General features: G+C 45.0%; 1 protein-coding gene across 2 annotated transcripts; it reads right to left on the bottom strand.

Moving 5' to 3' along the window:
* Positions 1-467: 467 nt before the first annotated feature.
* LOC106575164 (secretory phospholipase A2 receptor) lies at positions 468-24,298 on the bottom strand. 2 transcript variants are annotated; one of them, XM_014151420.3, is made up of 28 exons: positions 23,922-24,298; positions 22,146-22,517; positions 20,932-21,105; positions 20,630-20,794; positions 20,242-20,355; positions 19,319-19,471; positions 16,346-16,540; positions 15,979-16,136; positions 15,755-15,865; positions 14,016-14,128; positions 13,714-13,886; positions 12,262-12,470; positions 11,853-11,998; positions 11,300-11,520; positions 10,820-10,855; positions 10,489-10,649; positions 9,791-9,855; positions 9,527-9,630; positions 9,267-9,403; positions 7,951-8,208; positions 7,631-7,775; positions 7,073-7,308; positions 4,254-4,431; positions 3,998-4,132; positions 3,441-3,563; positions 2,907-3,083; positions 2,410-2,445; positions 468-2,257 (listed from the first exon to the last, which is right to left on the bottom strand). In XM_014151420.3, the coding sequence occupies exons 1-28, from the start codon at positions 24,058-24,060 to the stop codon at positions 2,040-2,042; spliced, it is 4,452 nt and encodes a 1,483-aa protein (XP_014006895.2). In that variant the 5' UTR covers positions 24,061-24,298; the 3' UTR covers positions 468-2,039. The 2 variants fall into 2 exon arrangements, with proteins under 2 accessions (XP_014006895.2, XP_082819553.1); XM_082963427.1 differs by having other exon boundaries at positions 7,166-7,308.
* Between the last annotated feature and the right edge of the window lie 43 nt (positions 24,299-24,341).

Genomic DNA, 24,341 nt, shown 5'->3' with positions numbered 1-24,341 from the left:
GACAAAATACACTGATAAATAAATACAAGTATGTTGACGCTGCGTCTCCAACCACCGTAAGTCACTGTCAATTCTCTCAAAGACAGGCAAATAAGAACAGCAGTGAAACATCATGCAGTGAATCATCTCAACCATGAAGCCTGCATTCTCAGCCAACAACAGTCAGGCCAGCCTGTAGAGGCCATTGCCAGACAAAGGATTTCTCCCCAATGGCACCATATTCCCTATGTAGTGCAGTACTTTTGACCAGAGCCCTATGGGTCCTCTTCAAAAGTAGTGCACTAAATAGGGAATAGGATGCCATTTGGAACGTAAAGAGAGAGAGAGAGACCCACGAGTCCATCCTACTCAGTCTCCTACCTCCACATGATATCACCCCTGCCCTAGTCCCACACCACAAAGCATCTCAATGCAAATGACTCATTTCAAAGCAGACGCGGTACAGCAAGACACAATTCAGACACAACTTGGATACAGCTTCATTTTATTTACACTGAAGGCACAGAGCATTTGTTATGAACATTATCAATAAAAAACAACAAGAGACAGTAAACATTTTCAAGCATCGGTGACATCCTCTTGCATGTATTTCTTTCCACACAACAGAAAAAAAATACATCAACATATTTCATATCTAATAACTCTGTGTACCCAACATACAACAACTACAACAGGTAACACAGCAAAGACTGTACCTCATAACAAACACACACACACACGTCTGCTTAGAATACTGGATTATTTCTCAAAGAGCCACCATTTACATAAGAGTACTTTGTTACATCATTTTTGTTTCATCAATAAAAGCTTCTTTACTCCTACATTTTGACAGATGTGTGGACCAAATGAACAAAATGGAAGTGAATGACAAATATTTTTCTCGTCATGATAAATAATAAAACTGAAATAAATGCCTGCATTTTTCTCTTAATTTTTTCTTCACCTTGCTCTTATGAATATCATGTATGTACTTATAAACTACTTTCAAAAATACTGTGAGGGTGTGAGTGTGTCTTCTGTGTGTAGGGAAATATGCAATAAACAACAACAACATCATCTTTCTGTGTTGTATTGATGGAGTTTGGTGCAATAAAGTGGTAACAAAGAAACACTGTACTTTAATGACACGTTAGATTAAAAAAAAAAAACATAACTTGGAATTGATTTGGGGTCTTATTTCTGTTCATGAATAAAATACATAGAAGATGACTTCCGAATGTATTGCAAAAGCATGACTTTGTCTTTGCTGTATAGAACAACTGAATCACGGCCATTGTTATCTTAAACAAGAAAATTGTTTTGGTCCTGTACAAGGCATTACAGAAAAATTGTCTTCACTGCGTGAAAGACTTGTACTCACAAATATAGTGGGTACCAGCATTAGTGGAAGCAGTTGGCATTGTACCATAATAACAAAGCAACCTTACAGTGCAAAGAATATCTATCCATTTTCAAATGCCTACATTAGAATGTCAAAGTACTTGGGATAACAGCTCTAGTCGTTTGTAGACAAAACTTACTTCACACGAAGATGCACTCCCTCACTCTCAGCCACACAATTGGTCCCTGATTCATCAACTACTTGTATAAAGCACGGGAGGTTGGTGGCACCTTAACTGGGGAGAACGGGCTCGTGATAATGACTGTAGTTGAATGGAATCAAATACATCAAACACATGGTTTCCAGACGTCTGATGCCATTCCATTTGCTCCGTTCCAGCCATTATTATGAGCTGTCCTCCCCTCAGCAGCCTCCTGTGGATTAAAGTGAATAAAGCTAATTGGGCTCTGACATCCTTCTCTAAGTTCCCTTGATGTGGTCCATGTCAGACCCACACAGAGACATACCATTCTTCACAGTCATACAGAGTTCGGCCCATTCCCATGCTTTACCCAACTTTAGAGAACATCACAATTTTTCTGTCTCCAATAAGTCCTACAGTGCATCTGGAAAAGGCACCTTATTCCCTATATAGTGCGCTACTTTTGACCAAAGCAGTGCACCTAATAGGGGAAAGAGTGCCATTTTGGACACAGCCCTATTCTCCAGAGTGCGCTTCCAGGTCTGCGATGAGAACATTTCCATCGGAGTCTGTGGCCTGGGAACTAGTATGTCTGTAGTACGCGTTTCCCAGGGACGGCAGTCTGCGGAAGCGCGTCATGTTCCTCTTGTAGACGAGCCAGAGCACCGCCACCAGCACGGCGAAGATCAGCATGGCCACCAGGACCGCGGCTGGGACGACACTGTGGTGCAACCCTGGAAGAGACACAGAGGGGTGAGTTTACTGGACATTGAAGGCTCTGTTAGTCATGGTAGAGGCTGGTCCCAAGATACCTTGAGTTGCCAAATTATTAGAATGTGCATGAGAAAAACAGCATAAGTGTTAATAGCCTCAATTAAACACCTACCATTTAGTGGCTCCACTTCTACCTCAGGGATCGTGTCTGCAAAGAAGACGATCTGTTTAACTTGACTGATCTATAGAATACACACATGTACACTGTACAAACGCATAACACAAAGCCTTCCCTGTAGCTCAGTTGGTAGAGCATGGTGTTTGCAACGCCAGGGTTGTGGGTTCGATTCCCACGGGGGCCCAGCAAAAAAAAATACAAAATGTATGAAATTGTATGAAATGTATGCATTCACTACTGTAAGTCGCTCTGGATAAGAGCGTCTGCTAAATGACTAAAAAATAAAATAAAATAAAATTTAAAAAAAAAAGCTTTGTCATAATGGCAGTTGGAGGCTAGTGAGAGGCTGCGTTTACACAGGCAGCCCAATTCTGATATTTATTTCATTTATTGGCAAAAATATCTGATTTGATTGGTCAAATGACAAATTAGTGGCAATAGATCAGATTTGGGCTGCCTGTGTAAATGCAGCCAAAATGTCTCTACTCTACCCGAGTTAGTTTTGCAGACAAAGCCCAGTCTGTCAGTGCACTGAGAGAGGAGCCACATCCCATCAGACACCCTGGTGGACACACAGGTGTCTGCCATCAGCAGGCTGGGGTCTGAGGCCTTGACGTTCCAGTTGGAGTAGTCCATAGGAGAACCATCGAACCATGCCATGGAGCCCGCTAAATTGGACCGGACAAACAGATAACATGTTTAATAAAGAAGTAGTGAATTGGTCCATTCGACCCCTCTCCTTCCACCCTTCAACTCTGCCCCAGGTCATTAGTGTTTTTCCCCCCACAGTGCTTCTATCAACTCAGCAGGTAAAGCACTAAGTCAATAAATAGTATCAAAATACCACTTGAAAAATGTGAAATTCATTATGTTTCTAACCCTATTAAGCTGTGTCTTATCCCAGTTCTGTCCGTAGCACTTACATTGTCTGTCTTTTGCCAGCTGTTGGTTTATATTGTACGCCAAACCAGAAAGACTGCTTATTTTGATGAAAAGAGAGGAAACTTGGGGAAGCATGTGCTTACCGTCAGTGTTGAAGAACATCCCCAGCCAGACGGTTTGATGTGGGAAGCCATACGACCACAGCTGCTCCAGAACGAACCTGTTTTCCATCTCTGTCTGTATGGTCAGGACCTCTGACGTGTTCGCTGGAAGAGGTAAAACCCCACCAAACCTTCATTATTACATGTGTATTACTGAGCATGAAGAAGGCAGTTCTCTGTGAATGTTTTGCACCCTCAGATCTATAGCTACAGTACAGTATTAGCTACTAGAATGGAGGTAATACATGGATCCCATAGGGGGAGCTCTCACCAAACATAACATTTTGGACAATTACAACAGGGAGTCATCACAAGGAAACTCCCATAGAGAGAGATCCATTAAATCCTTGATCCATCCTAGCATGAGACCGACTGTAATTGACTCCATGGTGTACTGGAGACTTACCACAGTAGGATGAAGTTGCCGAATGAAGGACAATTTTGCAATTTCCCCTTATGGGTTAAGGTTCGAATTTGGGCAGGGGAACCTGATCCTAAATCTGTGCTTGAGGGCAACATCTGCCCGAGAGTTCCTGTACCTTTGTGTTTGCAGTGCTCTCTGGCCTCCTCCAGGGTCAGTCTCTGGACCACGGGCTCAAAGTTGTAGCAGCTGGCGCCAAACCTCACCCACGTCGATGGACACACAACCTCATAGCTGGTGAACGCATTACTCTCTACGGGAGCACATTTAGAAAAGCAGTATTGTGCATTTGAAACTCTTGAGGAGGGACTAACGGCACAGGAAGCTTTAGTAGCCAGTGTTTTACAATGTACTAGGACCCAGCCTATACTCACTAGGTGGCGGGACATGGCACAGGGCTCCCTGGAGCGGCATCTCACAGTCAGCCCTCCTCCAGCCCCCGGTGACGTCCATGTACACACAGTCCCCCAGGATGAAATCCTCATCATCGGCCGCATCCCAGTGAGTAAAGACCGTGTCACTACCATCAGACCACTGGTAGTTGATCCCATCCTGTAGGCCATACAATCACAGGCAGGGAGGAGGTGACACACACTCTTAGGGTGAGCCTACGTTGCTAAGGCGGGTTGCTAAGGGACAGGACGGAGTTGTAGATCACGCCATGCAACGGGGCAGAAAGAGTAGAGGGCAGCAGGTGATGTTAAAAGGTTCGGCTCGAGGGAAGTGTGGTGTTTATATACCAATGTGTCTGGCATTGTGTAGAGCGCTGTGAATCAATTCTCTCCTTTCCTGTCCTCATTCCATATTTCACGAGTAAGACATTCCTTGAGTCTATGGGATTCTTGGATCCACATGTTGTGAGTGGCTTAGAATTCCTCCCAGCCGGCCCGGCGGTTGAGAAAAACTACTCCCATACTGTGTTGAGTGAAGCACAGAAATGCGCCCCAAATGGCACCCTATTCCCTACATAGTGCACTACATTTGACCAGAGCCCTATCGGTCTTGGACAAAAGTTGTGCACTATAAAGTGAATAGGGTGTCATTTGGGATGCACACATAGTTATGCATGGGCTGTGGGCCAGGAGGAAAGCTCTGGACAACTGCAGTAACGGGATAAGTTACAGTGTGACAAATATCTCTGTTTGTCACAGGATATCAGCTATAAGACATATATTGGTACATAAACACCAAACATACAGCGCATTCAGAAAGTATACAGACTCCTTGACTTTTTCCACATTTTGTTATGTTACAGCCTTATTCTAAAGTTGATTAAATCGTTTTTTCCCTTCATCAATCTACACACAATAAAGAATGGAAATGTCACATTTACATAAGCATTCAGACCCATTACTCAGTACTTTGTTGAAGCATCTCTGGCAGCGATTACAACCTCAAGTCTTCTTGGGAATGATGCTACATGGTTGGCGCATCTGTATTTGGGGAGTTTCTCCCGTTCTTCTCTGCAGATCCTCTCAAGCTCTGTCAGGTTGGTTGGGGAGCGTTGCTGCACAGGTATTTTCAGGTCATTCCAGAGATGTTCAATCGGGTCCGGGCTCTGGCTGGGTCACTCAAGGACATTCAGAGACTTGTCCCGAAGCCTGTTTTGGCTGTGTGCTTAGGGTCATTGTCCTGTTGGAAGGTGAACCTTCCCCCCACTCTGAAGTCCTGAGCGCTCTGGAGCAGGTTTTCTTTAGAGATCGCTCTGTACTTTGCTCAATTCATCTTTCCCTCAATCCTGACTAGTCTCCCAGTCCCTGCTGCTGAAAAACATCCCCACAGTACGATGCTGCCACCACCATGCTTCACCGTAGGGATGGTGCCAGGTTTCCTGCAGATGTGACGCTTGCCATTCAGGCCAAAGAGTTCAATCTTGGCTTCATCAGACCAGAGAATTTAGTTTCTCATGGTCTCAGAGTAGTTTAGGTGCCTTTTGGCAAACTCCAAGTCATGTGCCTTTTACTAAGTAGTGGCTTCCGTCTAGCCACTCTACCATAAAGGCCTAATTGGTGCAGTGCTGAAGAGATGGTTGTCCTTCCAGAAGGTTCTCCCATCTCCACAGAGGAACTCTGGAGCTCTGTCAGAGTGACCATAAGGTTATTGGTCACCCCCCTGACCAAGGCCCTTCTCCCTCGATTGCTCAGTTTGGCCGGTCGCCCAGCTGTAGGAAGAGTCTTGGTGGTTCCAAACTTCTTCCATTTAAGAATGATGGAGGCCACTGTGTTCTTGGGGACCTTCAATGCTGCAGACATTTTTTGGCGTCCTTCCTCAGATCTGTGCCTCAACACAATTCCTTCTACCTCATGGCTTGATTTCTGCTCTGACATGCACTGTCAACTGTGGGACCTTATATAGACAGGTGTGTGCCTTTCCAAATCATGTCCAATCAATTGAATTTACCACAGGTGGACTCCAATCAAGTTGTAGAAACATCTCAAGGATGATCAATGGAAACAGGATGCACCTGAACTCAATTTTGAGTCTCATAGCAAAGGGTCTGAATGCTTATGTAAATACGGTATTTCTGTTTTTTATTTTTAATAAATGTGAAGAAAAAAATCTAAAAAGCTGTTTTCGCTTTGTCATTATGGGGTATTGTGTGTAGATTGATGAGGAAAAATGATTGAATCCATTTTAGAATAAGGCTGTAACATAACAAATTATGGAAAAAGGGAAGGGGTCTGAATACTTTCCGAAGGCACTGTATTCATATAAGAGTTGTAGAAATGTGAATGCGTGTATGTAAATAGAAAGTGCCCAAAATGGGACTTAGTCGGCCTACTTTTGATTTGAGGAGATCAGATACATTTGGTTATGATATGGTGCGAACATACTGTGAACAGTCGCCAAGATGAAATCCCCATGCTTTGAAAGAAAGACATGGACTGGAGAGGGAGAGAGCGACAACATCCGAGTAAACAGACTGTCAGATGCACGTGGTCTCCAGGCATTTCTATACTTACAACATTACTTCATTGTGGCCATGCTGTTTATAAAAGACCTCTAGCTAGTGCTCTTAGCTGTTTCCTTGCAGTGACGTAAATCTACTACACACACTCCTAACATCATCAAAGGTCAATTCATGCCACAGACCAACTTCGACATGCTTGTTAACGAGCATTATCTTCACACGCACACGCACACACGCAGCCTAGGCAGGTAGCAGTACTCAGCGGTATAGTATAATACATACGTCTTGACTATACAGTCCAATCCAGTGGGGGAATGCCAATCTATTGACAAGGACAGTAAGGAAAGCCTGGTGGAAGGGGTCGGTAACGCTCACCAGCTCAGACTCAGACTCTAAGCACATATGCAGCGCCTCGTACCAGCTCATGTTGCCACGGACAACCCTGTATCTGCGGTTCTTGTACTCAATATTGTCAGGGAGAGGGTGGAGGTAGGAGTGGGATGGGGGTTTAGTTGCGTCTGTTGCAGGGAAAGAGAGAAGGGGAGAGGAAACGATAAGAGAGATTGTTCCATGAGGAAGCAAGGGCGTCGATTTGTCACGAAATCAACAGAAACACTCATTTCAATGTTCAACCATTTCTGAAGGATTTCTCTCAGCGAGCTGACTCAACGGGGTGATATTTTGAGAGCACAAAACAGGAAGCTCTAACAGTTTCATTAATGATGTAATACAGACATGATTGGTAATATCTCAGCTCTGTGCTCTGAAAATAGGCCCCAATGTGTCTGAAGGAGGGTGAGTACGTGACACAGAATGCATGAGGACAGAGGGGAGTCCTACCTTGGGGTTTCTGACAGACAAAGCCATATCTACTTTCTGTGCACTTCTCGTCAAACCACTTCCCTGTCAGGTGGAAGTTGTGGCTGTTGGAGAGCACCGTGCACAGAGGATCGTCCCCGCCCAGGGGCCCGCTCAGCCACTCATCCTGCAGAGGAGGGGCGCCCACACACACATGCACGCATACACACACAGAAAGGTACACAGACACACACACGCACCCCCCCCCCCCAATCAATACACTATACAGAGAACATCACCAAAGCACTAAGACAATATTAGATGTTTCATTTAACCTCAAATCTCCGTTGAGGAGGTCTTACCGTCAGAGGGTTCTTGGGTTCTACAGGGGACCAGTTGGTGTAGCTGACAGGTTTCCCATTGGTCCATTTCATGGTGTCCTCATCCCGTAGACCAATCCAAACGCCCACTGTCCTGCCCTGGAGCAGCATGGTGATGTACGCTTGCTCGATCTCGTCTTCGATGGCGACCAGCGTGCCTTGGAAAGAGGAGCAGATAGACTGGGCATCTCTCCAGCTCTTCCCCTCCTCAGAACTGTTGGGAAGGTGCAGCAGGAAACACTGCCAGAAGACACACAAAACACAGGACAGAAATCTAGCAAGGTTTTGGTATAGTTCCACCAACTAGATTTTTCCTTGTACGGTGTGATAGAGAAATTTCGTATTTAACTTATCTATTTGATATTAATGGTTAAAAATGAATATTTAACTAATAGTAAGACATTTCTGTCCTACTATTGTCTGTGTTTTAATGGTCTCCACTCTAGTTCCCTGCAGCTAATCTGGGCGTACGGTCACCAGAGATGGCTTGAGCTGACAAATGAGTTAAAGACTGCATTACATAGACAAGAACGTGTTTTACTAGAGATAGCTTAGGAGTAGAACAATCCCTCACTGTCTCAAAATCATCCTTGCATCTGGGAACCTAAGCCAGGGTGGGGTTAAGACAACAACCCACGTGCAGATAACGACAGGATGAACCCAGAGTGTCTTATGATGCTCCTTGGTCTACATGAGGAGGGTTGAACAAACCATGACGGACCATTGTCAGTGTCAGCTATATATAGTACTCTGCATTTGTGTTAAGGTTAGGTTACTCGGTCCAACACTCAAGGCTGGGGGGGGGGGGGGGGGGGTCGACCAGCCTCCTTATTGCAATAATTAATCGATATTAAATAAAGATGATTATTTTAAGAAATGACCAAGTCTCTCTCAGTACTGAATCTCCATGACAATGGTCAGATAGACAAGAGAAACTCAAATCAAATCAAATGTTATTGGTCACAAGCGCCGAATACAACAGGTGTAAACTTCCCTACGAGCCCTTTCCCAACAATTCAGCGTTAAAAAGTAAGACAAATATTTGCTAAATAAAAGAGGAAATAGTAACACAATAAAAACAATAACGAGGCCATATACAAGGAGTACCAGTAATGAGTCACTGTGCAGGAGTACGAGGTAGTTGAGGTGATTGAGGTAATACAGTATGTACATGTAGGTTGGGGTAAAAGTGACTAGACAATCAGGATATAAAATAATGGGCACTAAACTATACAAACTTCCATTCAAGCCCATGCAGAGGCTTTGAAATGAATAAAAGGATGCGAGATGAGGTGAACCTTGTGTCCGAAGTAGAGCCATCTCTCTGGACAGCCTCCGATGTAGTGAGGCTCTCTGGGAATCTCCACCACGGACACGGTCCGGCGCTTACATACGTGAGCATGGAGACCGCCACACTCACCCACCGACCACTGACCTGTTGGTCACAACACGTCAAAGAGAAGTCAGTCGTGGTGTGTGTGTGTGTGTGTGTGTGTGTGTGTGTGTGTGTGTGTGTGTGTGTGTGTGTGTGTGTGTGTGTGTGTGCCTGTGTTCTCACCTGAGATAGAGGACATGGTCACACACTGTTTATGTTTCACTGGGGCATCATGGGAACTTCCTTCTGCCCAATTCTGATAATCCACAGCGGACTCATCACTCCAACTGCACACACACACACAGACACAGACACACACACACACACACACAAACACACAAACAAACACACAATCCTATTACACCCCCTCACACTAAAGAAACAGCATAATTCATTGAGTGTTAGGTAAAATACAGCATTCCATAAACAAACAAATAAAACACTTACCTGAACTCTTCCCTCACGAGGTCCGTGGACAGCCCTATCCACCAGTCGGTCGACCCCAAAGAGAGCTGAGAGAACCAAGAGAAGAAAAGGAATGCTTAGCTCACTCATTCAAGGCCTTTTACCATCCTCGCTCCAGTGAAGGATCAGCCATTCAGCCTCTTTCATGCCACGAGAGCCCGTTCAACCCCTCTCCTCGGCCTTGGCCCCAGCCTCTGCTGTTTTATCCACAGCTCTGTCCTTTTTACAGCCTTCAAAAGCCTCTCCACCAGAGGGCCCTTCAGTCTGATCCAAGACGCTGTGCTGCAGTGAAACAAGGCCCTTTATTTTACTCCTGTATGCGAGGGCACGAATGTGCGAACGTGTCGGCGTGTGTGTTTGTACGTGTGTGTAAGAGAGAGAGTGAGGGAGGGCACTTGTGTGTGAACTGTGAATGTACGGCCGCGTGTGGGAATGAGGGCGTTCGCGTGTGAACCTGTCGGCTAGTGTGTGTGAACTCGTGCCGGCTCGTGTGTGTGTGTAAGTGTGTGCATGACTGTGTCGGCATGTGTGTGTGCGTGTGTGTGTGTGTCTGAATGTGTGTGCGTTAGTGTGTGTTCACTTGTGTTGGCCCGTGAGCGCGACTGTCGGCACGTGCGTCTGACTGTGTGCGTTAGCGCGTGTGTCGGCCCGTGTGTTAGTGTGTGTGTGTGTGTACAGACCTTCCCCATGCGCTCTCTGATGAATCGGAGCTCCTCTTTAGAGTGGACAGACAGCAAGTGGGCGCCCATCATCATACAGGCCAGGTTAACATCCTCCCAGGGAAAAGGCTGCTTGGCCAGCAGATACTCTGCTCCTCTGTAGAACACCCAGGGCTCGTTCTCTACAGGACAGAGGAAGGTTACACAGTCACAATCACACAGTCCCTCTCAGAGTTACAACTGCAATTGATAGCACAAATAAGCATATAAATAAATGAAAAACAACTCAATAAAAAAACGTCAAAAATGTTAAATATGACAAAATACATAAAAAATGACTACATTTACTTACGGTCATTATACCAGTATGGTTTGTTGAGCTCCATACCTACGAGACAGATAAGACAGATATTCTTAGCGATAAACCTTTAAAATCTATAAGGATAAATCAATAAGCAACTTTGAGATTTCAAACGTTCCATACTCGATAAAGGCAGCCCCACACCTCTCTGACTTGCCTAGTTAAATAAAGGTTCAATTTGGGTTAAATGCGGAAGAAACATTTCAGTTGAACGGATTCACTTGTACAACTGACCAGGTATCCCCCTTTCCCTTTACTGTATATACAGTGCCGTTGATGGTGGAAGAGGTGAGTTTCCCCCCTTACTATCCCTTACAGAAAAACCACATGGATTCACATGAAATGCACACGTTGTCACATTAACTTCACATGAGATCACATGAAAACATGTGTTTTTTCCTGTAAGAGATGTACTGTAGGCAGAAAGGCTTTACATTAATCCAATCCATTAGTTCTGAAAAGAATGATTACCTCTGGGAACCTTGCAGATCCACTCGTGCTTGGTGTCGCAGGGCTGTGGCAGGAGGGTGTTGGTCAGGTCACTGTACACGGCACAGCTATGTCTGTCATCCTCCTCGTTCTTATCCTCTATGAAGGAGGACACCGCGGGGGTCCCATCAGACCACTCCCAGGCTCCTGCTGACTGGGGGTCTCTCTTATTCAAGCCCACCCAGAACCAACGACCCTCTGTTCTGAAAAACAGGAAGAGGAGTAGAGGAGAGCGAGACAGAGAGAGAGAAACAGACAGACAGACAGACAGACAGACAGACAGACAGACAGACAGACAGACAGACAGACAGACAGACAGACAGACAGACAGACAGACAGACAGACAGACAGACAGACAGACAGACAGAGAGGGGATAGATGACATAATGAATAGGAGTAAATCTACAATCACAGGTAAAACTAGAAAAGGTACAGGTATTTCCTGAAGAAAATGTGTGTGCTTGATTCCCTGGGACAACACAGTATTATAAAAAGGGGAAAACAGGGGTGTAGGCTGTGAAGCACACTAACTAACCCATCAAACATGGAGTGGAGGAGTCCTTTGACAAAGACCTGCTCCTTGTAGTGGTGGAAGCTGGCCAGCTGAGCTCCTAGAGCCTGGCAGAAGAAGTCAGCGTCTTCCCACGACCGCTTCATCAGGACCTTCTCACTGTGGAACGCCTGAGGACCACAGTCAACAATGGCACTCCGTCGCCTAGACTACAGCATCTCCTTATCTGCGTTGGTTTTCAAGTGACAGCTAATGGGGCAACCTCTATTATTTACAGAATTAGAGTGATCATGTCATACTCTCTCACAGTGGAGGCATAAGAATTGCTTTTCACAACAAGTTAATAACTGAGGAAGACAGGAGAAATATAGGAAAATAGATATAGGAGAAGAGATAGAATGGAGAGGGGAGAAGAGAAGGAAAGGCAGATGACCTTGTAACAGTGGAGCAGGCCGGAGTGTGATTCCCAGCCTGGAGGACAGGGGGCGTAAGCGTCAATATGGACTGTGGGGAACAGGACCTCCTGGTAACCACTGATGCTCTGTTTACACACTGACAAGGCCTTCTGGGATTTGCAGTCCTTCACTTCCCAGTGACCCAAGGCCTGGCCGCCTGTCATAGCCACACAGCCACCTGCACTGACTAGAGAGCGGAGGAGAGAGAGAGAGAGAGAGAGAGAGAGAGAGAGAGAGAGAGAGAGAGAGAGAGAGAGAGAGAGAGAGAGAAAGAAAGAAAGAAAGAAAGAAAGAAAGAAAGAAAGAAAGAAAGAAAGAAAGAAAGAAAGAAAGAAAGAAAGAAAGAAAGAAAGAAAGAAAGAAAGAAAGAAAGAAAGAAAGAAAGAAAGAAAGAAAGAAAGAAAGAAAGAAAGAAAGAAAGAAAGAAAGAAAGAAAGAGAGAAAGAGAGAAAGAAAGAAAGAAAGAAAGAAAGAAAGAAAGAGAGAAAGAAAGAAAGAAAGAAAGAGAGAAAGAGACTGAGCTGTGAGAAACAGATCCACAATGCCAATCTAAGCATGCATTGGTTAGAGTGTTGGCACCACAGTATTTAATTAACTAAATGATGGGAATTCTACTTCAAAGTCGTGCTGCCATTTCACCATAGCAACAGCATGATTAATGATGCTCTCACACTGACTGAAGGAAGCTGAGATTGTCAAACCTAAATTACACTTCAACTCATTAATCATAGGCAGCATCCCAAACGGCACTCTAATTCGGCTATTCCCTTCATAGTGCACTACTAAAGTAGAGTACTACATAGGGAATAGGGTGCCATTTGGGACTTGGCCGCGGTGTGAAGTGAAGTGAAGGGGGGGTGAATGAAGGACAGTAGACAGCAGACAAGTCCACCTGGGGCTAAACTAACCCACAACTCTGTCTGTCTGTCTGTCTGTCTGTCTGTCTGTCTGTCTGTCTGTCTGTCTGTCTGTCTGTCTGTCTGTCTGTCTGTCTGTCTGTCTGTCTGTCTGTCTGTCTGTCTGTCTGTCTGTCTGTCTGTCTGTCTGTCTGTCTGTCTGTCTGTCTGTCTGTCTGTCTGTCTGTCTGTCTGTTCTGTCTGTCTGTTCTGTCTGTCTGTTCTGTCTGTCTGTTCTGTCTGTCTGTCTGTCTGTTCTGTCTCAGCACTATTGTTGTCTAAGTGGAGCTGGTCTGTGTGATCGAGACAACATGCCAGCGGGGAAGAGAGGGAAGACTGTTGACAGTGGAGTGCGAATAGAGGCAACATCCTAGTTCTCATAAATCCCTCGATCCACTACGACAAAACAGTAGTGTTTACCAGGGAGACTATTGTTGATTGACATCGAGTAGGTTGAAGTTTGTCTCTGTCCACTGATCCAAGGTCAGATTTGTTTCTCTGCTCAGCCCACACCACCACGTCTCCCTTCCCTACCTGGCTGATGCCTGTTCCAGTTTGTATAGAGCAGAGGGAGGGTGGATCCGTTGTGTCCCCCCAGCCAGCTGTACTCTCCATGGTTACCCTGGTCCTGTAGGGCCGTCCAGTAATATACACTACCGTTGGTTCCCATCTCATTTACCAGGCTGTTCAGAAAGGCCTGCTCAAACCTGCCATGGAGAGAAATCAACAATCATTCATAACAATGTATTCTTGTCACTATGAAATATGGGAGTTCCCATTTGTGGTGCAGTGTGTAATAAATGATTAAGATGAGAAGTCTGAGTCAGAAATCAGACCTGTTTTCCACTGTGACCAGAGGAGCCTTGCAGTAGTAACCCTTGACAGCGTCTTCATAGCTCTGCTCATGGCTCGTCACCATGTAGCAAGAGTGGCCCTTCCGCTTCCAATCCTGCCGGGAAGACATACAGATGTAGGATGTTAATTTGAGCCGGATTGCTACAGTAGGAAAATAATCATGCACAGCAGCAGGAAATGTGAATTATTATGTGGATTATAATCAATAGACATTGTTTGTAGGGGTTGATCCATCCATTTGTTAAGGCAAGTAAAGTCTGAAATTAAAGTGGAAATTACGAACTTCAGAAACCTTTTTTAACCCTCAAACACACTACAAGTTTGCATTTCCTGCTGTGCAGGTACATTTGAAGGGACAAAAACGAGTGATCAAATTAAGATCCTACACCTGTATCTCAGTTAGATTAAATGAATAAAAATAAAAATAAACATTATATGCTTGAATGTTTCTACTGCAGACACCATGCAAGAGTGAGAACAGCCGAGACAATGTGCTGAATATACTGGAGGAGGTAGACTTGAGGTGGGAGCCAGACTCACACATTACTCCACACAGACACCTGAAAAGAGTTTGGGCCAGTGTACAAGAATAGCAACAAGCTCAGGAGAGCCGGCCAAGCTGACTGGATTGTGTTACACTCCAAACATTCTGGCAGTAAGAGCCGCATAGTTTGGAATTAGCAGTAGACGGCAGTGGCTAATACAAGCAAACACACGTGGAGGATTGGGGTTAGGGGAACGGGGCGGTGGGGGGGTTAGGGCTATGACTGGGCCCATCTGTTAGGACGGGAGGGGGCTTGAGGGGGACTTTTGGGAAGTGTCTTAGGGACAGGAAGTAGTGGTGTTTTGACGAGTGTCCTACGTTTCACTCCCACATCGCCATACACACTTGATGACCAACGGCAGCCAACACTTGCCGACATGTGCGTGAGGAAGGAATGTCCACTAGTTCCTCCGCGAAGGAGATTCTCTCTGCATGTTGTCAAATCCCTTTCCAACTGAGGCCATTATCAATCAACACAGCTAGGGGTGACTGTGTGAATTAAACAACACGGCCTGAAAACAACCCAATACAGTCACTGAAAAAAGTCTTTATTCTGTGAAGTCCCACATTATTTTTGTGTCCATTGATACTGCTCCTCCAGGGCTATTTCCTGTCCGTTTTAGGACATGGTGAAACAGTGAAACGGCCCTTATGAGTCAATCCGCTCATGTCCTCGTAAACAGAGGTCACAGCTCCACATGACAGTCTGACAATATGTCATCTAGCTGTTGAATCAGCTCATTGTACTGAATGCAGAGCAGACTCGCCCTAACCCGGGATCTGAACCCAACCAGGATCTTTTCACTGTAACGGTAATGCCTGGGTATGTAGAACGGCACTATTCTGACCACACTGCTCAACGTCAGCACTTTCCACTCCACAGAACCGCCGTCTGACAAAGGTTGTATGGAATCAACAATGCATGGTGCCATGAAATAAGTTCTTCTGGAAACAGTTGAGTTAAGAATGATAAGAGCGCTATGTTGAATTTCAATTTCACCTTCCGTGGATATGGCAGCTATAGCATTCTTCTGCTCAGGGCTAGGACGTATGCAACGATGATAAGTTGTAGGGTTTCTTATTAGATCATCTGGGTGTGTGTGTGTGTGTGTGTGTGTGTGTGTGTGTGTGTGTGTGTGTGTGTGTGTGTGTGTGTGTGTGTGTGTGTGTGTCTACCTCAGGACAGCCCTCGTCCCATGTTCCAGTGGGGTGTAGGGGTAGTAGTCCTGCTCTCCTACACACTGCAGGGAGCTTCTCATCGCATGGTGCCAACAGCCAGTTCCCTTCCTAGGACGAACACACACACACACATTTGAGTAATTTACTATATTCATTCAAATAAAGACGATGAGCCAACCACAGACTGTAGTCATCAGTGAAAAGGATTCAGTTGGCTGTACCTTTACGTCCGTCTTGGCACAGAGCTGGCTGTTGCTATGGGTAGGATGGTGCACATGCCAGAGAGTGAGGTCGACTGGGGAGCCGTCAGACCACTCTACAGCTGAGGACGATAGCTTCTTTATCAGGCCGATCCACACCTCTGAGCCAGACCCTGAGACTACAGTACACACATACACATAAATATACACACATACACAACATACTTAGTTGTTTTGTCAACATTTCAAAAACAACTACCGGGAAAGACAATACCCTCCCATGATCCTTTATGATGTCCACACTATCCCAGAACATAGAACACCACCATCCACCACATAAAGTAACTAACATCCATACTAGACTACAGAACCCCAGATCCAGGCTCACCGTTAGCCAGCAGGCCCAGCAGCAGCTCTACCTCAGATAGAGAGTGTAGGCTGGTGAGGTTGGCCCCTACGGAGTTACAGGCAGCGGAGGAGTCCTCCCAGCTCCCTGCCTCAGCCTCTGCCAGGGCTTTGTAGCAGTAACGGTTGTGGGCCAGCCAGCCCTCGGAACACACCGTGCGGTAGTACTGCCAGTTATCTGGGGGCGGGTGACGGAGAGGAAGAGAGACGAGAGATAACGGTCCAATTCAGCACAAAAACATTGGCGCCTGTCATTCTAAGATTCAGGGGCAAAGAGAGAAAAAGTCCAAGTATTTGGTATTGGTATTTTATTAGGATCCCCATTAGCTGTTGCAAAAGCAGCAGCTACTCTTCCTGGGGTCCACACAAAACATGAAACATAATACAGGATGACATAATACAGAACATCAATAGACAAGAACAGCTCAAAGACAGAACTATATACATTTTTTTTTAAAAGGCACACGTAGCCTACATATCAATGCATACACACAAACAAGTAATCTCCCATTGCCGCTCTTCCAAGTGTCGTTCATCACTCTGGAGAATTAGAAATGAAAGAAAGCTGTAAACGGAAGTTCGGTCCTAGGTGGAAACATTCTCAAATGGAGGTGTACTACTTGAACTTGTGAAATGAGAACACACATTCTCCATTTTTAAAAAAATGTCCAGTGTCATGTCTACTGAATCGTAAACAACATATGTTTTCTGTTACAGCCCTGTTATAGCCTAGCGTGGAAGGAGCCGAGGTCAAGAGTTCACGTTCCAGGTGGAACCCAGCTGTTGAGCTGTTAGCTGAAGCTCCTCTCCCATTCCATCCGTAGAATCATTCAAAACAACACTGGAGTGACTCAGAACTTCTACTGTCACCGGAATAAATAACAAGACTTCTACTAGAACTGGAATAAATAACAAGAACACTATCAGGAAAAACCAACCGAGTTGTGCCCAAATGCTGACCTGTTAGGGAAGGTTTTTCAGTACCATTCAACAGTTCTTGTTGGAGAGAACATCGTTTTGGAACATTACAGGTGGATAATTCACCAGACGGCTCTCGAGCCAGACAGAAACAACTGAGTCATGCGTATCAACCAAAACAAACAGCCAAATGTTGCTCATGGTTATGCAGTTTGACCTATTAGAAAGGGCTGTTCAGAACTGTTAACAAGTACTAGTTGGAGACTGTGTATAAGAATATGACAAATGGGATTGCTCACCAAGCCCTCTTGAGCCAGACAGAGACAGCTGATTCAAGTACCAAACACAAGCAAACTCTGTGCATAAGTCCCAAATAGCACCCTATTGCCTACATAATGCTCTACTTTTGACCAGAACCCTATGAGCCCAGGTCAAAAGTAGTACACATATAGGGAATAGGGTGCTATTTGGGACGCAGATTAATAATTCCCTAGGCCCTAGAGCCAGACGGACCATTTTATCAATGTTTACATGTAATCACTTCCTATAAATTACAATGTAAAGGGGTTACTGTGAATCTGACAGTACCTTACAGGCAACTCGTTGGCAAGTCAAATTCTGTACTTCATATAACAGTACTCCTACTGAAATATAAATACGGTATCAAAGCAAGTACTGTGCAATAACATACTGTAAAAATAAAGTGAATGCTACAGTAATCTGAATTAATTAATGAATGAATGAATGGATGAATTAGTGAATTTCATTGAGGGGAGGGGTTTCTATTTCACAGTACTTTACATTAGCAAGCAGGTTGGCTGCTAAGTAAAGTGTTTACACATTACAGTATATTAATTTACATTTGGTGTTTTGGAACATTACAGGTGGATAATTCACCAGACGGCTCTCGAGCCAGACAGAAATGATTCTACGGATGGAATGGGAGAGGAGCTTCAGCTAACAGCTCAACAGCTGGGTTCCACCTGGAACATGAACTCTTGACCTCGGCTCCTTCCACGCTAGGCTATAACAGGGCTGTAACAGTCAAAACTGTTCGCTGCTCTGGCACCCCAATGGTGGAACAAGCTCCCTCACGACGCCAGGACAGCGGAGTCAATCACCACCTTCCGGAGACACCTGAATCCCCACCTCTTTAAGGAATACCTGGGATAGGATAAAGTAATCCTTCTAACCCCCCCCCCCCCCCCCCCCCCCAAAAAGATATAGATGTACTATTGTAAAGTGGTTGTTCCACTGGATATCATAAGGTGAATGCACCAATTTGTAAGTCGCTCTGGATAAGAGCGTCTGCTAAATGACTTAAATGTAAATGTCATGTAAATGTTTTATATCACTTACACTTCTAGAGGCCTTGACAAAGGCTTCCAAACCGGCAGCGACTACAGTGCAAAACAGACCAACAGGACAAGGTTCAAGACTTGCTGCCACTCCAATCTGTCCCCTACTGTATCTGTCCCCTACTGTCCCCTACTGTGGGGCACTATAACAACATAGGAGTTAAACTGCTACAACATTCTCACTTCCAGGTGCAACAAATATAGCCTATTACAAGGCACGCCTCAAAATATGTTAATTAGCCAGAAACAACAATACCATGCACCCACTAGTGGTCAAAAGGTTATTGGCGCTCCAAAGTTTAGGTACAGTACCGTATTCTGTGGGTAGGAATTACAGTACCATTCGAAATACAGCAATTCTATGCCCCGCCCACAACATTTTCACACATTGCACCATCATTTACAGTATGCTGCAGTAAAACATTTCAGAGTATTTTACTGTTGAAAATACCCCAAATTACCGTATAATTGACAGTTTTCCGTTACAGTGCAGATTATTAATAATTTATTGTAGTACAATTGCTGAGCACTAAGGCAACAATAGACTGAGCGCCAGTCTGTTTGTGCTATCACGCCAACTCTCTGTCACTCATTGTCATGACAAACACTGTTTTGCACAAACAGATATCGGACCAGGTTAGGGCCACAATATGAAACATTTAGGACCACTGACGTCTTACCTAGAGGCTCAGCTCTCCTGGTGTCATTGGGGGTCTTCTTACAGATGTAGGGTAGAGCAGACTCACAGGACAGACTCTGCCACTTGTGCCCCCCCGAGGCTGAGTTATACACTCCACACTGCCTGTTGTCCTGCAGAGGGCTGGATGACAGGCCTGGGAGAGACCAACACGGGTTACGGGGAGTTACAGGTAGAAAGGGAGAAACGTTGGCCTAGTTTCAAACACACATTTCTGGCTCCCACCACTGCTACAGCAGGAAGTTCTTTTTTTAAATATTTTAATTTTTAATTTTTTACCCCTAATTTCGTGGTATCCAATTGGTAGTTACAGTCTTGTCTCATCACTGCAACTCCTGTATGGACTCGGGAGAGGCGAAGGTCAAGAGCCATGCATCCTCCGAAACCCAACCCAACCAAGCAGCACTGCTTCTTGACACAATGCTCACTTAACCCAGAAGCCAGCCACACCAATGTGTCAGAGGAAACACCGTACACCTGGCGACCTGGTCAGCGTGCACTACGCCCGGGCCGCCACAGGAGTCGCTAGTGCGCGATGATACAAGGATATCCCTGCCAGCCAAACCCTCCCCAACCCGGAGGACGCTGGGCCAATTGTGCACCACCCCATGGGCCTACCGGTCACGGCCGGCTGCGACAGAGCCTGGGCTCGAACCCAGATTCTCTGGTGGCACAGCGATGCCTTAGACCACTGCGCCACCCGGGAGCCTCCAGCAGGAACTTCTTGGTAAACACCGCTGAGATCCAAATGGACTGGCCAGAACGGCCAGAAACTCCACTTCAGAGGGCTACATGAAGCTATTACATATTATTACTAACGCCAATGCTGTTCATTCACATCTTAAAGAAGGAATCTGGGCCTTGGAGTGGGAGTGAAAAGGTTGGAGAGCAGCCCAACTCTCTTACCTGAGGTGAAGTTTACCAAGGCAAGAGGAGCTCCATCAGACCACTGCCACCCTGTTCTCTCACTCAGGTGGTTCAGTCCGATCCACACCATCACTCCCACGTTAGCCAACCGCTCTGAAAGACACAGAACCAAACACATGAACACCACTAACTCTGGGCAAAACGTCTTGTCCTTTCTCCAACCTGAATAAGCAAAACTATGAACACAAGTCCGTTTCAAGGCATAATACCGCACCCAAGAGTTTATAGTTTATACAGTATGTGTAGCTCAGACCAAACCACCCACCTTCTCTCCTTTCCTGACTAAAAGTTCAAATACAGTTTTACATTTTTCAAATAGAACTATTAAATACAGTGATAAAATAGTTCAAGAGACGAGTTGTCCTACCTCTGATGTACATCTGTTCAGTGAGGTCAGTGATGCTGAGTAGACTTCCTCCCTGGGCCAGGCAGGAGGAGTAGGCCTGGCTCCACGTCAGGATGGTGTACAGGTTGAACTGGTAACACGCACGGCTCTCCTGGTTCGAGTCCCAGAACGTATCGCAGCCCAACTCTGAAGGCAGAGACAAAGACAGACATTTGAATATTATCATGGTTATTTTGTTTCAAAGAAATTCGATCAAACCCCACACTGTACAACAATACTGTTGTGTGTGTGTGTGCGCATGCATATGTATGAGTGTGCATCACCTTGACTGGGACAGAAGCCCCATTTCTCATCCTGGTCGTATCGACTGGTGGTGGCACACCAGCGATGGTGGTCCTCGCGCCCCTCTGCCGTGCACTCCGAGTACCACTTGTTGTTGTATTTGAACGGCAGGGCACAAGGCATGCCGTGGGCATTACCCAACAGCGTGTGGATCTCTACAGAGAAAGACATTGTCATTAGCCCCTTCTTTGGGCTCATTTTCACGGTCATATAGTGAGCCAGTCTGTTCGCTTTCTTATGTAAGTGATGATTGGCATTTGCATGGCTTCATTAATATCAAACCAACTGTGTCTCAATGAAACTGTCTGTGTAGAAAGAGGTCAGTCAGTACATGTCACTACTATAATATACTAGGTATGCTAGTGATGCGCGGGTTGACTCATAACCCGCAGCCCCCTGCGGTTATATGCGCAGGGCGGGTGGGTTTAGTGTCATGCAATATTGTTGGTTAAGGGCTTGTAAGTAAGCATTTCACGGTAACGCGTACACCTGTTGTATTCGGTGCAGGTGCCAAGTAAAATTGGATTTGATTTGATAATAGCGTATTGTGAGGTCCCTGGCAATTCTCAGCCCTAACACCAAATGTAAACAGGAGTGGAGAAATATGATTTATTTCATTCAGCATCTTGAGAGAATGAATGTGTGGTTAGGAACCGTCTGTAAAGGTGCTATCTTTATCAGCATAATGAAAGCTGATAGTATTTCAACCACATAGAATATGCATCCAAAACTAACTGAAATCTTATCAAAAACATGTTAGGTCATTTTAACAGCTTTTCATTTTCTTAAAACCGGTCAAACTGATTTAATTTAGAAATTCTGCAAATTGCATTACCTCCCCGGTCCCTAAATGTCTTTGCTGTCCAAGAGAAGCAGGAACGAAAGAGAACAGAGAAAACAAACTTTATCGATGTCAACTACAACTACAATGAAAGAAGAGAAGCTGCACGTATCTAATTACAGACAAGTTCGTTGACTGACAAATAGTCTACCAAAATTGAAGGAAATTATAAGCAGTAACATATGCCTATCTAAAAAGGCCCATCAAAAAAATCGTTCCACCTTCTCTGACTGTACAGCGCATTTTCAATATTGCGGGTTAGGGTCGGGTGGTTACGAATGGGTTGTTATCAATTGCGGACGGGTGCAGGTGAACAAACAGCTGACCCGCGCATCACTAATGTTTACTACTTACCCTCATAAGGATAGGCACATGGCCCCTCCCCCGGGGTAGAATACCTCCTCCACTGATGATAACTGGCCCTCTTGACCACCACCAGGCGTCCAGCCACAGACAGCTTCAGCTGGGATGCCCCGTACAACGTATTCCCATTGCACCTCCACCACAGGGTCCGGAGGGGTGAGTCACACTCGAAGGTGCCCAGGGGCTGGGTGGAGTCGCTGATGTTCAGGCCCAGACAGAGGCTGCTACCCAGATTGAAGAGGCGGTGGCGAGACACCCACTTCCACAGCATACGGCGGGTGGGCCTCTCACAGCTCTCCAGGACCAGGTTAGAGGAGATGCAGCGCTTCAACTGGGTACTCTCCAAGATGAACAGACCCTTGTCTGGGAATAGAGGGATTGATGGATGAAAATGTAGGGTAGTGGTGAAGAATAATAGCATATTCTACTGTACACTCTACTATGCTCTCTCTACGACACTAATATTGGTGTTTGTGCACTAAAATGACCTGTCTTAAGGCTTCCATATGCTTCGGTTCTGCTGGACCGAACGTGTGCTCGCATACTCTCTTCAAAGACCTTTGCTTGAAAAACGAGAAAAAGTACTGTTTGTCCATCTTGTAGCCGTAGCCAGTAAACACTTCCTCAAAACAGTCAAGATATCTGTCGTTAATTTTGACGTTTTTGCCGAGATCTTAGTTGCGAACTAAGTTGTTTGGTGCAGTATTCAAGTAAAAAAATGGCACGAATACGAGTAATCTATTGTTTAATGGCAACAAACACTTTATTGAAGAATCCCTACTGCTGCACATTGACCGATGAAGAGGCGTAGACTTCGGCTCCGAACTTCGGCTTGCCTCGAGTAAATGTTTTGTGTGCACGAACAGCCGAAACTGTTCCGAACTGTTTAACGTTCAGGGCCCGTCCATATCATTCTCCTATACACATGTCTGAAACAAGCGTGAATGTTTATAGGCTGCTAAAATGTATTATTAGTCATATGCATAATAATATTACTATAACAACATTACTACTAGCCTCGACTGTCATATCCGATAAACATTTAAAAGTCAATGAGACTGGAGACCCAATCAAACAACATGTCTGAGCCTGTTTCTCTCTCTCTGTGTGTGTGTGTATGTGAGTCTAGTTAAATAAAAGGTTCAATTAAAATAAAAATGTGGGTGTGTGTCCTCCTGTCATTCCTTTTTTTTGCATAATTTCATGACCCAATTTGAGCTATTTCCTGTTTACACCAGGGAAACCTACAGTTGCTATACTGTGCAAACAGTCTATCTATGATTACCTTTACCTGACCCGAATCTGTCCGTCCCTCTACCCATAACAGCATCAATGTTGATGTTTTATTCTCTCTGACTTGTCCAATCTGATTCAGAAGCCTGATGGTCACATGATGAGTCAATTCATTAATTGATCATGCATAATATGGACAACGTGTTCTTATTACGAAATCATTTTGCAGTACTTCCAGTCCAGATTACACAATTTAACTACCTTTTCTTATATTGTTTATTGTATTTTTCCATAATCGAAACCGAGGATAATACAACGCATCTCGCCATGCATCCAGCGGCGCAGCGCTGTAGCCTACACATACAGTATACCACACTTGCATACACAGTGAAACAATCGAGTTTTTCTTATTGTAGACTTTCTTGTCCTGACTTGCATGACTGACCTATCATTTCTAATTCTATAAAAACAACCTGGATAGTAGGCTACTAGTGGACACATGTTGGTGTTCGATGCAGTCTGAGCTGAACTTACTGTAGAGTTCGGAAAGATCTTTTTTCTCCAACACCACATCGTCTTCAGTCACACAGTCGCAGTTGTTCACAAACACTATTACACAGATTAACAAGAGCACTCCTAAAGATTCTGTACAGCGTGATAAATATATTCTCATTTCGACGACAAGTTGCGGGATAAAAAGTCAACAGTTCCGTGGTTTCTCCTGAAGAACTTTCTGAAAGTTTGGGTAATCGCAACGTCACGGCCCAAGGTCTCTGCGGGGTAGTAAAGGAAGCATAGCCTACATTTCTTCTAGACCATTTTTGGGCGGGGGTCGGCTTTTATGGTTTTTACACACGTTTTAGAAGAACATCGATAGTCTATTTCAAATAATACTCAACAATAGGCTTACATAATTTACACTGGCCGACAATAAATGAAAACATGACGAACATG

Source organism: Salmo salar, chromosome 17, assembly GCF_965601325.2.
Source record: "Salmo salar chromosome 17, fSalSal1, whole genome shotgun sequence".
Classification (NCBI taxonomy): Eukaryota; Metazoa; Chordata; class Actinopteri; order Salmoniformes; family Salmonidae; genus Salmo; species Salmo salar.
This window is presented reverse-complemented; position numbering and strand designations above follow the sequence as displayed.

Bases quoted from the DNA above. Each gene is read 5' to 3' on its own strand.
- LOC106575164 (XM_014151420.3), bottom strand. From the start codon at position 24,060: ATGAGAATATATTTATCACGCTGTACAGAATCTTTAGGAGTGCTCTTG. The intron at 7,309-7,630 runs GTAGGACTCCCC...TCCCTGCAACAG, and splicing joins TGTCTGTCAGAAACCCCAAG to ACGCAACTAAACCCCCATCC. The intron at 4,432-7,072 runs GTATGTATTATA...TATGGCCTACAG, and splicing joins TTGGACTGTATAGTCAAGAC to GATGGGATCAACTACCAGTG.